Source organism: Apodemus sylvaticus, chromosome 4 (genome assembly GCF_947179515.1).
Source record: "Apodemus sylvaticus chromosome 4, mApoSyl1.1, whole genome shotgun sequence".
Taxonomy (NCBI): Eukaryota; Metazoa; Chordata; class Mammalia; order Rodentia; family Muridae; genus Apodemus; species Apodemus sylvaticus.
In genome coordinates this window covers 67,833,348-67,848,153 of record NC_067475.1, presented here as the reverse complement: position 1 = coordinate 67,848,153, position 14,806 = coordinate 67,833,348, and the positions used below count along the sequence as shown (strand labels likewise).

Below are 14,806 nucleotides of genomic sequence, written 5' to 3'. Positions count from 1 at the left end.
CTGTACCAGTTCCTACACACTTCTGTGGGTCTCTGCTGCCTGAGAAGTGTGTTCTTGCAGATCTGAGTGGTGCTATATTTATCCTGGGAACACTAATATTATCAGAAGAATCCGTGTGAGTTAATCAAAATACTGGCATGATCAGACACTTGCTTTGGAGCCATTTTATCTTATGTTTTTAACTGAGTGTGAATTGTGAAGGATTGATTTATTATAGCTTTCAAAATGTAAATTTGTTTGGTTAAAAACCAGAAAGATGAAATGCCAAAAATTTGCCTTTTCATCATTTATGGAGACGGTGGTTTTACAAAACTAAGTAGCTTTTAGCAAGTTACTACTACATCTACAATATAAGTGCTAGAGATGTTTATACATATATTTACACTTAAATTTATTAACAAGTAACTTAAGGGGCTGGAGCGATGGCTTAGTGGTTAAAAGCACTGGCTGTTCTCCCGAGGACCAGGTCTGACGCCCAGCACCATGTGGCAGCTAACACTGTCCGCAGCCCCAGTCCCAGGGTCACTCCCCTCTCTGGCTTCCATGAGCTCCGGGCACACTCGTGCTGCACAGACATACAGTTAGATAAAGCACCCACATTTTTTTTAAAGGAAAGAATTTACGATGTAATAAAGGAGAGTACTTTAAATTGTGTGTGTGTGTGTGCACATGCGTGCACGCCACATGTGCATAAATACCCTTGGAAGCCAAAGAGGGCATCAGATCCTATGGGAACTGAACTAGGGTCCTCTGGAAGAGCAATCAGTACTCTTAACACTGAGCTGCCTCTAGCCCAAAAGAAGGTGCTTTATTGCCTGAATGATTTGTCAAAGGATTGGAAAGATCATTTAGTGGTTAAGAATTCTGGCTGCTTTTCCAAAGGACATGAAGTTCAGATCCCAGCACCCACGAGGTGGTTCCCAGCGCCCACGCGGTGGTTCCCAGTGCCCACACGGTGGTTCCACCTGTAACTCCAGGTCCAGGGATCCAGTGCCTTTCTGGCCTCCAGTGGCAACAGGCATACAGGTGGTGCACAGACACACATACAGGCAAAACACCCAAACACATAAAAGAAAAAAGGAAAAGAAAAGGGGTTTTCAACCTCCAGAACAAATTAAAACAAACAAAAATACAGATTTGCCAAGAGGACCCTGAGTAAGCCAGCTGGGCATTTCCTGTGAGTGCCCCCAAGCGGACAGTCACCCCGGTTTATCAGCAGCGCAGGGGTTTTTGCTTTGTTTTTTAGGACAAGAGACTAACTCTTTTAACCCTTATATATAATACCTGGATCAGTACACACAATTATAGGTTCTCAGTGAAATCTGTTTTTCTTTGGGATACAGAATTATAGATTATTACTTTTCTTTCTACTATTTTTAAAAGTGTTTTAATTTTTATTTTTAATTATTTAAGTTTGAATGTGGGTTTGTGCATGAGTGTACTACCCCCAAAGGCCAGGCGGGGAGGGGGGGGGGAGGGGGGGGTTGTATTCATGGGCATGGGAGTTAAAAGTGGCTGTGAGCTGCCCGGTATGGGGGCTAGGCCACAGAATTCAAGTCCTCTGCAAGAGCAGTATGTACTCTTAGGCACTCAGTCATTTCTCTAGATTTCTCTCCCTCCTTTCTGTTCGTCTCTGCTGCCACATTCCTTTGGTGGCCAGATGTTACCTTATTCTACTGAGCGTCTTCCTTCTACAGTGGGATACCTTGCACTGCCATTACTATATGCTGAGAGTAACTAACATGGAGAAGACAGCTTTCCCTCTAAATCCAAAATCACCACACATAGCGCGAATAAGCACAAGGGGACACAGGCTGCAGCAGGCTGTCAAAACAACCAAAGATGCAATTTGGCGAGCGCAGCATGAGGCGTAAGAGACACATTCTCCACAACCTGAGGGAGAAAGTAAATCCTGTCTGCAAAAGCATCTTTAAAAAGCTGCTCTCTGGCTTCCCAGTGGTTTCCAGGGAGAATGTTTTGATAGGTGAAGTGTGGAAGAAAAGGTCCCCCAGATGCCTCCACCCTCAGACAGCGGCCACACTAAAGCTCAATGGTAAGAAGCCGTGTAGCACCTCTGTAGCAGGAAGGTTGGTACACGTCCTGAATGTGTTTGGGTGCCACAATCAGGAGTGTTTTTATCCCAGTGGGTAAATGGGAAACAAAGGATTTTAGGCCAGGAGTGGTAAACTGAGAACAGTCCTTAACAACCTTGGTTTTGTCAAATGCAGGTTGAAGAAAACTCACAAGAGGGAACTGAATGGCTGCCTGTTTCACAGTTACTGCAGGAGACTGGGGTGAGACCAACACTTGCTCGAGCAGTGAGGTCAGAAAAGGAGACCCTGGGAAGTGGAGTCTGAGCTGAGAGGCTGCCTTGATAACAGAGGGACAGTGGCAGGACGGACAGGAGGAAAGAGGCAGAAGCCAGGACAAATGACAGGACACCAACACACCAAGAACAGCTGGCGGCAGGGAGGGGTAGGACGATGGGTTTCCATATGTGTATTAATAAGCGCCACTCAAAACCACCTCTCCTTGTGCTAACAAAGGCTCTGCACCTGGTTGAGCAGTGGGGTGATGGCGTCATCGCAGCGATCCAGGAGGAGAAGCAGTGGAGGAACCTCTGTCCGCCGGAATTCGAAGAGTTCATACTCTTTACTTATCACTTGCTGAGGATGAACAAGAAGAGGGTTTGGTTAAGCAGTAGGAAGGGAATGAAACCCCAGGCGCATTCCCCACCCTCGGGGGCCTCAGTTAAAGGATTCAACACCTTCATAGTCTCGTAGCATGTGACTTAAGTCAGGCCTTGAACCCTACTTTACAAGTGATTTAGTTGGGCCCCTAAAGTTAAATAGCTGTGAATATTTCTTAGGTTAAACCTAAGGGTATTGGTGCTAATTTGTTCCTTTTTATTATTTTGAATTATATAGTCATACTTCTTTGCCAATTAAACTAACATATCATCACTTTTGCTTCCTTCCTTTCTTCTTCCTCTCGATTCTATTTATTTATTATTTATTTTATTTTATTATTTTGAGACAAGGTTTCACTGTGTAGCCAGGTCTGGCCTAGAACTTGCTATGTAGACCAGGCTAGCCTTGAACTCACAGAAATCTTCCTGCCAAGGCATGCGCCACCATACTTGGCATTTCAGATAAATTATTACAGGGAAATAACTAGACTTGAGGTTTTAGAACCAGGAACAGGGAATACTATACCTTAACGCATTCTCCCAGTCTCTTTGCAGCCTCCGATGAAAGCTGGTAACGAATCATCGGGCACTTTTTCAGAGACAAAAGGAGAGCCGTCAGCCCTTGAGTCGTTCTGGATAGCTGGGCTGGATCCCAATTTCGACCCTTTTGGTTAAAAATATATTAAAAGAAAATATTTTACTTTTTTGTAACTCATTACTTGTGGAATTAATTTCCACTTGATTAACTTATTTTGAAAATCCTTGCCTTCCATACCTGACAGCAACCCAAAATATTGAGGGAAAACAAATGTGGATTCACAGCAATGTAATCACCATAAAATTCCTGCAAATGAAAAGAATCAAGATTAGTGGGTCCATGGACTCCAACGGTTTCAAACGCTAGGACTCCACTGTACTGAGTACTAAGGACTCCAGCTGTACCGAGTGCTAAGGACTCTGGCTGTAGTGAGTGCTATGGACTCTGGCTGTACTGAGTGCTAAGGACTCCAACGGTTTCAAACGCTAGGACTCCGGCTGTACAGAGCGCTGTTACCATCAGATGGGGACATACAAGGTAAAGAGGTACAAGATGTTCAAGTGAGAAGCAATGGTCAGTATGGTGGAATTGAACTTACTATAAATAAAGCATTGATAAATGTTCTTTTAAAAAGCTGAAGTATACACACCAAAGTAAAATTTCAATTAGTAAAAAGCAAAACAGGGGCTGGAGAGATGGCTCAGCAGTTAAGAGCACTGACTGCTCTTCCGAAGGTCTGGGGTTCAAATCTCAACAACCACATGCTGCCTCACAACCATCTGTAATGAGATATGACTTTCTCTTCTGGTGTGTCTGAAGACAGCTGCAAAGCACTGCTGTAGGATATACCACGTTATGTGCCAAGTATATTCTTGTGTGGGAGAATATGACTTAAAATAAGTCATTCTTTTTATATGTTCTATCACCTAGAACATCTTTTTGAAAAACTCAGAATTACTTAATTTGTTGCCTATGAAGACAGTACTTTTCAGGTAAGTAATAAATATACCTAATATTTATGATAAATGTATTCAAGAACACTGAACTATTCGAGTAGGAAAAAATAACAGTATACATGCTAATGTTGTATATCATATAGAATATAAAATAAATGACTAGGAGTTTCCAAGTTTACTAATAACCTGACAAAGGCTGGTTATTAGTTCCCAAAGTATACATCTCTCAACCAGAGCACGAGGCCCCTCACTCAGCCTTTGATTGCTCTTCCCTCCCAATCCTGCACAGTCTCACTGATGAAGGTGTTCAAAGTAAGGTTGAGGAACTATCATGGACTGACAAGGAGCACACCTGGCTCTTCCCTAGCTGTGACGACGTCCCTCCAGTGAATCAGGCCCTCCGCCCCCTCCTGCTGACTCCATGACTTCTCTTTCTATCCAATTTAGAACCTCCTGCAAACATTCTAAATATAAGCCTAGTCTGGTGTGTGCACATTGATTTTGTCTGACCAGACAGCACCTTCATTATTTTTAGACTAAGATCTTTTAACAGGGCCAACCCAAAAGATGCTCCAGGACCCACACCTTTACCTGAACTTCAGCCACGACTTCCTGCTCGTCAGCTTCAGCCAACGACTTCACGTCACTCTTGCTGATCACATTACTGAAATCTGAAACAGATACATCGCATTGGACTCAAACGGCATCAGTTTTGCTGCAATTAGCCAGTGGTAAGGCTAAGGAAGCCATGAAGTCTAGCACAGTGTGGCACACAGCAAAGCCATATGCCTTTAGACTGGATAAGGAGCACAAATATGTTTAAATCCCCAGATTAATACTTTTAAAAAAAAGACTATTGCTGGGCAGTGGTGATGCACGCCTTTAATCCCAGCACTTGGGAGGCAGAGGCAGGCGGATTTCTGAGTTTGAGGCCAGCCTGGTCTACAGTGTGAGTTCCAGGACAGCCAGGGCTATGCAGAGAAATTCTGTCTCAAACAAACAAAAAAGACTATCACTGAAGGCATTGGAAGACACTACATTACCTTAGATGGTAATTATAGGGAATAAAGCAAGCCTCTCTCTTTTATATGTAAGTTGTATTAAATAAAAGATGAGGGAAGATTTTTTTATAGAAACATTTTCACCAAAAACCCCATGGAATGTGAATGATAGAATACTTTACCCTCCAACTCCTCATTGAATAACCTGTAAACATTAATTTCATTAACAATATCACTAGAAAAAATGACCAGAGAAACTATGCAGAATCACCTATTTAGTATTCTTGCCAAAAAGAAATCAAAACTTAATCCATTTCAGGTTCTTTATCCACTTACAGACTCATGATAAAAATGAAGGAGTATGTAGAACTACCACAGTGATGAAATTAAGAAGATGGAGTCTGTAGAAAACATAACTGCTTCCTCAGTGAACCAGCTGCTTGGGTCCTATAGGGAATCAGGGGACTCAGCACACTGATGAGCAAGATCTGACACGTGGGCCTTACTTAGTCCACACTCAGTGAAGGGACAGGTGGAGGGAGGGATGGATGGATGGATATAGATGGATGGGTAGATGGACGGATGGACGGATGGACAGAAGGAGGGATGGGGGGATGGGTGGACGGGCGGATGGATAGACAGATAGATGGACGGACAGACAGACAGACAGGAGAGAATTTGAAATCTGACAACTGAATTGAGTTCCTGAAAATAGGAGTTACTTTTCATTTCTAGCCACATGAATCTATCTCTATTAAAGATGCATAATAAAATACTGGTGAATAAATCTTATATGACATCTTAATTCACTTTAAAAAATACTCATAGGTAGAAGATGAGAGTATATTAAAACAAGACTGTGTGTGGCTGGGTACACTGGATTTATCGCAATCATACTGCCTTATGTGTACATTTGACATTTTCTAGTGTTTTTAAAATAGTTTAATAAAAGGACCTGTTGAGTAAGCAATTTAGCAGACCTCAAATTATTAACAGCGAGGTGGGCAGCAGGCCAGTTTAGTGTTAACTTAAATTGTGCTAAAAGTCTATAATTGAGTAAAATTACTAAACTAATTAATTTGGTTCACTTTAACCAAATAAAATTCTGAGATCAGTAGCTACACCCTACAAATTTCAGTAGCTGATATTTTATAGGATTTAGTACTAATGTAACTTTCTTCTGCTTTGTAGATTTCTAGTCCAAATCAAAGTCTTTATAAATACTAGACTTACTGTTCTTTGTTGTGCAGGGCCGCTGTGTGGAGGAAATGAGGTCTTTTACTACACAACCCATTTTCAGCAAAGAAACTCAGAAAAAGAATGCTTCTATTGACTTAAAGACAGAACTCAAAGTAACATATTATACACATATATATGCATATATAAGGCTGTAGCTTGTAATTTGATTTTTAAAAATACTAAAATGACTACACTTGGGTATGACAACATTAAGGACCAATGCCTCAGAAATGAGCAAATTAGCAAAATGGGAAATTAGTAAAACCTTGCCCAAGGCTCAGATGGATGGCAAAGTCTTCCTCTGGTGGGAGTTGGACTGCTGGCGGTTTGTGTGAAGACTTAGCAACTGCGGCTTGCTCTTCTTGATGTTTGCAGCTAGAGATTGCTCTCTCTCCTACAGAGAGGTCCTGGAAAACTAGCTAATCAGTGGTTCTCAACTGTCTAAAGGCTGTGACGTTTTAGTACAGTTCTTCGTGTTTAGTACAGTTCTTCATGTTGTGCTGATCCTCAGTGACAAAATTACTTCACTATTACCTCATAATTATAATTTTGTTACTGTTATGAATTATAATATAAATATATGATATACAACATCCGTGAAAGGGTCATTTGTTTCCCAAAGGGGTCATAAGGTTGAGAATCACTGAGCTAAACCACTCGCCCATTATCCTTCCCCGTTCATAATAAACTCGCTGAGGTTTCTGGTTGGTGTAGAGCTGGTGCTGCTCCGTCAGTATACACGCCCACCTGAGCCCAGTTTTCTTCCACATATGTCTGTGTATGTTCTTTCTTAGTTCCCTTGCTGCTGCTGCGTAGAGGCTCATCCCTACCACTCTGGCTAAAATGACGGTAAGTGTGCAGAGATCACACACTACCTGACATTGCCAGGGGGACACGAAATAGGGTGGTTCCTCAGGAAAACACTAAATACGCCACTACCACAGGACCCAGCATCTGTGCTACTGGCTATGACTCATCCCAAAGAAGTGAGGCCGTGTTCATGCAGAAACCCATCCAGAGGTTTATAACAGTTGCATCTCAGGCAGTCAGACAGGAACATGTCAGATGTCCTTCGGTGGTGAGTTAATGAACACAATTGGAATACTCCTCAGGTGTAAAGAGAAATTAACTCATGCATGCAACAACCTGAGAGCCGTGCTGAATGGAAACAGCCAACCCCAAGGCAACGAACTGTCCCACCTTCAGAGCATTCTTAGGATGACAAATGTTGCAAAAAGAAGGACAGGGAGGCGGTTGCCAGGGGTGAGGACAGAGCGGGGTAGGAGTGGATACGGTCAATAAAAGGCAACATAGGGATCCCGTGGGGACAGAAAGGCTGTGCTGCTTGATCGTGTCACGTTAATATGCCGGATGTGACACTGCACCACTGTCATGTTAGGTGCCACATCAGGGGAGACTGGGTAAAAGGCACACGGGATCTCTGTCGATTTTATATCTAGTATCACTTTAGATTGTTTTCTGTGCCAATAGCACAATATCACTGTCCGGGTAAGTTAAAGGAAAAGAGCTCTGCGTTGGCTCATGGTCTAGTCAGCATTTGGAGGCCACATGTTGTGAGGACCCCTCGTAGGCAGTGGAGAGAAGTGCAGGGCCTCACATGGTAAGACACAGAGATACTTAGCCAAGCTGGCTTCACGGCAGACCCATTCTTAGGAAGAGAAACTATTAGACATAGTCTTACCTGTTAGATGATAGATGGTGTAAAGGCTCAAGTGAAATAAAATATGAAACAGCTCTTTAAAAAGTTTAAAATATTATTTAAAAGTTAATTTTTGGCATTATTAAATTTTTGTTTTTTGTTTTTGTTTTTCTGAGACAGGGTTTCTCTGTGTAGCCCTGTCTATCCTAGAACTTGCTCTGTAGACCAGGATGGCCTCAAACTCAGAGATCGGCCTGCCTCTGCCTCCAGGGTGCTTGGATTCAAGGTGTGCGCCACCACTGGCATCACTAAATAGTAATATATGGTGAAAGAAACACGTATATCTTAGACAACGTCTAAACCCCCAAAGCCTGAAGACCTCTCTACGGTCTACTTTCTTCTGTTTCTGAGACAAGGTCTCTCTATGTGGCTTTGGCTAGTCTGGGACTAATTCTGTAGACCAGGGTCGTGGAGATCTGTCTGCCTCTGCCCCTGACGGCTGGGATTCCAGGCACGCACCAAGGCACCAGGCCTAAGTGTCCTACTTTCAGGGTGCTAAGCTTGCTCCCTCGTTTTTTGGAACCAGTGCCAGACTTCACTAATTCTACAAAGAGCAATGGTGACCCCTAGAGGAGGACAACTGTAAATTCCATAGAGGAATGGAAGAAAATCCAAATCAATCAAGTTCATTTCCATACTTCCCCTCTCATACACCCCATGTGGACACACAAGAGATAACTGTCCTTTCATGATCACATAAAACAACAAACACAAGCTCCCATGTATCCTTCTCCCCAGATAAATTACTTTCTATATCTCAATTTAGAGGTGAAACACAGGAATAAGTAAACCCTTGGATGGAGGAAAAACATGCAGTTTGGCTACTTATAACTTTTGACTTACAAATCAGCCTTTTAAAATGCAAAGTGAGGGCTGGAGAGATGGCTCAGCGCTTAAGAGCACTGACTGTTTTTCCAGGGGTCCTGAGTTCAATTCCCAGCAACCACATGGTGATTCACACCCATCTGAAATGGGATCTGGTGCCCATTACAGCCATCTGAAGACAGCTTCAGTGTACTCACATTCATAAAATATATAAGTAAATAAGTCTTTAAAATGCTAAGTGAAATAAAACTTTTTATCTAAGTACCCCCACTGAAGAGTGGAAATTGATATTTTGATTACAGAAAGAGGAAGATGGCAATTACCTAACTTTTAAAGGGTTATTCGATTTTATTTTATGTATATTTTGCCTGCATGTATGTTTGTGCTCCATGTGTATGCAGTATCTGTGGAGGCCAGAAGAGGGCACTGGATCTTCTGGAACTGGAGTTACAGGTGGTTGTGAGCCATCGTGTGGGTGCTGGGCATTAAACTCTGGTGTTCGTGAAGAAAGAACAGCCAGTTTTCTTTTTTGTTTTGTTTTGTTTTCCGAGACAGGGTTTCTCTGTATAGCACTGGCTGTCCTGGAACTCACTCTGTAGACCAGGCTGGCCTCGAACTCAGAAATCCACCTGCCTCTGCCTCCCAAGTGCTGGGATTAAAGGCGTCTGCCACCACCGCCCGGCACAGCCAGTTTTCTTAACAGCTGAGCCATGGGTCCAGTCCCCAGAATACTTTAATACTTTGAACACATAAACTTGTAAGCAATGAGTTCAACTTGATGACACAAGCTACTCAATGTCACAGGTGAGCCGGGGCATAGTCTGTGACCTGAGAAGTGAACTACAGTACTTACAGATAAAATAGATGCTGTACTTGGGTCTTCGGAGCTCCTGGATCAGATAATCCACATTCTCCTAGCAAACAAGAATGAACAGAGCATGAGCGGAGGAGCTGCAGTAACGGACAAGGAAGGGCTGGCAAGATGGCTCCGCACAGACGAGCGTCTGCCGCCCGGTCTAATGACCTGAGCCGAGTCCGTCACACACCCTGTGGGAGGAGAGAACTGGCTCCTGAAAACTGTCCCGCAACCTCCCTAAGTGTGACTTTACAAGTTAGTAAGCTCCGTGCCTAACAGTGTGCTGAGGTCAAGGCTGTACATACATTGGGCAATGAAGGCTGCAAATAAAAACATACATTAATCGGAATCTTGAACACAATTTCATATGAGTAAGCTAAATACAAGTTGTCTATATTATCTTGGTTAAATTAATATAAAGCTAAAGGATGCATGTTGAAATATAACATAAAATCACCACTAACTACAATCTGCCCCAAGCTGCTCGTCAATAAATCGTATTCATCTGATCCAGTTCTTACCTAGAACACCAAAATGTGTGCAGTTCTTACCTAGAACACCAAGATGTGCGCAGTTCTTACCTAGAACACCAAAATGTGTGCAGTTCTTACCTAGAACACCAAGATGTGTGCAGTTCTTATCTAGAACACCAAGATGTGTGCAGTTCTTACCTAGAACACCAAAATGTGTGCAGTTCTTACCTAGAACACCAAAATGTGTGCAGTTCTTACCTAGAACACCAAGATGTGTGCAGTTCTTTAAAAACAAGAGAAAATACAGCTAAGTATATTTACTTTGGCTTTTAGCTTATTGATGTCTAAGAGGTCACAACTACAATGTTCGTGAGGTATGTGTATTAGCCTGAGACCCCCTTCTATAATTACATTATTTTAAAATAAGTAAAAAATGATACACATAAAAAAATCAGTCCATTAAAGGTTTAATTTTTTAACTGTGCGCATACACAGTCGCCAGCGGTGGACAGAGGCATCAGACTTCACTTGGGCTCAAGTTACAGGTATTTGTGAGCTGCCCAACACAAGGTGCTGGGAATCACACTTGAGTCCTCTATAAGAACAGTACACAGTCTTAAGTAATGAGACATCCCTTCTGCGCAGTTCTTTTTATACAGTTGAAACATGAGGATTCTAACCACCGGCCATTCTAATGAACAGTTGATCTGTTTTTTGATACCAGAATACATGGTTAAATTTCAGATTAAACCAGGTCTTAAAACTAAAAGTTGTGGGGACAAAAAAAGGCTCTACTGCTTGATTGTGTCCCTGTAAACTAAACACTTCAAAATTTGTTTTACATCATTCCATTAGTGTTAAAAAACAGTTTTAAGAAACGCACGCTGCAACTGGGGGTAGAGGCAAGCTATACACAATCTCAGCACTCACAAGGCAGAAACCAAGAGGATGTGGGTTTGAAGTCAGCTTGATGACACAGCCAGACCCTGTCCGACATCAACCTAGCAAACAGGAAATTACCACACCTGCTCAAGGGGGGGGGGAGTTATTATATTATTAAAATACAGGAAAATTATCTTTATAAGCATGTATATTGTTATTAAGAAATGTATTTATTTGCATGTGTATCTGTGTAAGCATGCGTGGGTGTGGGTGTGGGTGTACTGGGAGGCCAGAAAAGGGTGTTGGGTGTCCTTTTCTATCACTTTCTGCCTGTTCATCTGAGGCTGTCTCTCCCTGAGCCTAGGACTTCCATTTCTTGACTAGCAGAAAGCCAGCAAATCCCAGAGATCTGGTCTCCACTCCTCTTGGACCTGGGCTTAGAGGTATATGGGATGCCCAGCTAGTTATGTGGCATGGGTTCTAAAGTTTGGTTCTCATAATTGTGCAGCAAGTGACCCTGACTGCTGATCCATTCTCCAGACCCCTGTTGTTGTTGTTGTTGTATTTGAGATACTCTTATGTGGCCCATGTGGGCCTTAAACACACTGTGCAGCTAAGGATGACCCTGAATTTCAGATGTCCTTGCCTCTACTTCCCAGATGCTAGAGTCATAGGCACGTGCTACCATGTCAAGCTCACTTTGTATTATCAAGGACAAACTGTTTAACAATTAATCTAAGTCTAACATTACTTCTTTATAAGACCGGGTTAAAAGGTCAAAATGATATGATAATGAACTATGACATCTCTAAGACCCCTCTGGATGACCAAAATTTCATGTCTGAAACCTACAAATGTGGAAAAAAAACCATATTAATTCAGCAACTATATCTTAAGCATCTTTTGTGCAGCATGCATGGTGGGAATCAGTGGGATGGACAAACAGATACAGCCTCTGCTGTCAGGGGGCTTCCGGTGGTGGGTGGGCTAGGCATCAGTCACACAACCTGTGTACCTCGGTCAAAGGAGGATCACATGCCTGGGATCCTAGAGCTCAGGAGGCAGAGGCGGGGTGGTGGGAAGTTATCACAAAATTGCAGCCAGCCAGGACCACATAGTGAAACCTGTGGAAGAACAAACACCTTCAGCTGTGACCAGTGACAGAGAGGACGGGTGTTGTTTATGAGAGACGTCTGAATGTCCAGCAAGGCCAGGGAAGATTTCCTGGCAGAAGAGAGAAGTTCCAGGCAGAGGGGGAGCCCCTGCACGAGGCCATGAGAAATGCACCGTGAAACATGAGAATGTGAGGGGACTGAAGGCAGGCGCAGCTAAGGCGCAGGGGGGCGAAGAGGCTCAAACAGGGACAGGAGCTGGGCCAGGCTGCACCCTGCAGTCAACAAAGAAGGGATCTGTTTTCAACATGGAAATGGGCAGTCACTCGGTGACGTCCAGCGGCGTGACAAAATCAGGCTTGCATTTGGCAAAGTGCACAATGCACACACCTGATAAAGGCACACACACTTATGACCAGCCTGATTTTCAGCATGAGTCCCAGATCAGGTAGGCCTATTTCAAAACAAAACTAAAAAGATAGAATATTTAAAAATACGAAGTAGGAAAGGTTTTTGTCATTGCTTGTTTAAAACAAACAAGAGTGTCGAGAGATGAGACGTCTCTGTGGGTAAGCCTGGCTACAGGAGTCTGAGTCCTGGGACTCAGAAGGTAGGAGAGAAGCAGCCCCTGCGAGGTGTTCTCTAACCTCCACAGGCAGCCTTTGCCACCCCCCACCCACACCCCAACTATATAGTTTTAGTGTAAGGATGGCACTGAAGCCAGATTTGCAAGTTGATGTACAAAAGCTAAAAATAGCGTATGGATTTTTAGAGGAGGCGAGCAGATAAAGAGCAGGAATAAATCTGTAGAAGAATGACGACAAAAGGCCCGGCTGGCTAGAAGGCAGGACCAGAACTGGAGCACAGGACGGTTAAATACGTAAAGAAAGACCAAACTGGCCAAAGCAGGGCCTTTTCATGCTAGGCTCTGGGTTTAACTGAAGGAGTCAGTCTGAGTTACTAAAGCAATCACTGAGTGACCTCTCACTGTTTCTCATAATAATGGCAGATTTGTTCCTGAGGACAGATGGAAATAAACTGAGACAGTAAGAGCTGTAGGAAAGAGATGGTGTTCAGCGCTAGGTACGGAGGTCAAGCCATTACTAAAGCAATCTAGGTTCCCAGAGTTAGTGGCTTTGGGAATAGCTATTAATCTAACAGATGTCTAGAAGGAAAACCTGGCTGTGAGGGGTGGACCGAGGCATGGATAGGAGAGGAAGAAAGGTCACAACTCTGACAAAACAGGATAATTATGATGCCACAAATGATGGTAACACAAATTTATTTTGCCTTCTTAACGCTTTTGGATCAGCAGTCCGCCTCCGCCTGCGGAGCTGGCGGCTCAGTGTGTGTAGTACCTTTGTAGGTCGAAGGAAACAAATCGCTTTTAGGTGTTTCATGATCTCTCGATTTTGAGAATCAATTCGCTCGAAGAGGTATACTTCCTTCTGAAGAATCTCTGACTGTGTGTACACCATACTCACTATAGCCGTCTGTAAGGCAAAAGAACGAACTAAGATTATACTAGTCTAATAAAAACATGCACCAAATGGCTAAGCCTCTCGCCATTAATACTTGGCTAGGTAATTTAAATTCTAATATACAGAATAATATTTACTAAATATCCAAAACAGGCCTTGTAAGGTGTTAGAATGAAAACCTACTACTCTCTCAGAACACAAACAACTCAGAAAATTCTAAAGAGGATTTTCTCGATTCCTTTGCAGTTTTTTTTTTTTTGTTAAAGTTGTAGCCAACAAATAACTGTCATTTTAGCTTGATCCCCAACAATTTACTTTTAAAACAACATTGAGTGAAATGTCAGGGTCTCCCTAAAGAACTCCCTGTGTCACCAATAACAACTTCTTGGCAGACACTCTCCAGGTATAAGAAGTCACTTGGCACCGGTTAGAGCCGGTTGGACTGCATGCCCACTGGGAAAGTTTTATACAACTTTTCCAGTGCCAGGCAGAATTGACCGTCGTCATTAGTGAAATGCTAAGTCCTACAGTGGACCGGCACCAGCAATTCTAAGGGAGGGAGAGCTTCCTTTATAAATACTGAGCAAAAGCGAACTCACCGTTTCTTTATCCATGAGAAGCACCTTCATGCCGGGACCGCTGTCCTCTATCATTTTGGAAATATACTGCTTCACAGCAAAGACCACGTTCATGGTGGCGAACTGACAGGTACCCCACAGCCCTTCCCACCCACTTTCCTGGCTGAATTAACCTCAGGACTGTTGGGTCTCAGCTGCTTCCGGTCGGCAAAGTCTCGGCTTCCGGGAGTCCGGGTAGCTCCGATACTGGGAATTGTAGTTCCTCCGTGGAGTCCCGGAACCAGACTCCGCGGGTGAGCGCCGGTGCCCTTGCCGAAGCACCGCGCGTGGGGGCGGGAAGGCAACCTGTTCCCTCGGACTGGTGCTCTGCTGGCTTCTGGTCCTGCGTAGGGAGCGCTTGGCGCGCCGCGGGATACAGCTGTCTCGGACAGAGGAACCAAGGAGCGTGGCTGTGCT

At 43.5% G+C, this 14,806-nt stretch overlaps 1 protein-coding gene across 1 annotated transcript in view; it reads right to left on the bottom strand.

Moving 5' to 3' along the window:
* The window catches only part of Vps45 (vacuolar protein sorting 45 homolog), a 63,460-nt gene extending 48,861 nt beyond the window's left edge, over nt 1–14,599 (bottom strand). The window contains 7 exon segments of the mRNA XM_052179724.1: nt 2,556–2,666; nt 3,216–3,353; nt 3,465–3,533; nt 4,775–4,854; nt 9,822–9,882; nt 13,650–13,784; nt 14,372–14,599. Of these exon segments, the coding sequence (XP_052035684.1) occupies nt 2,556–2,666; nt 3,216–3,353; nt 3,465–3,533; nt 4,775–4,854; nt 9,822–9,882; nt 13,650–13,784; nt 14,372–14,464 (687 nt within the window). The 5' untranslated portion in view covers nt 14,465–14,599.
* Between the last annotated feature and the right edge of the window lie 207 nt (nt 14,600–14,806).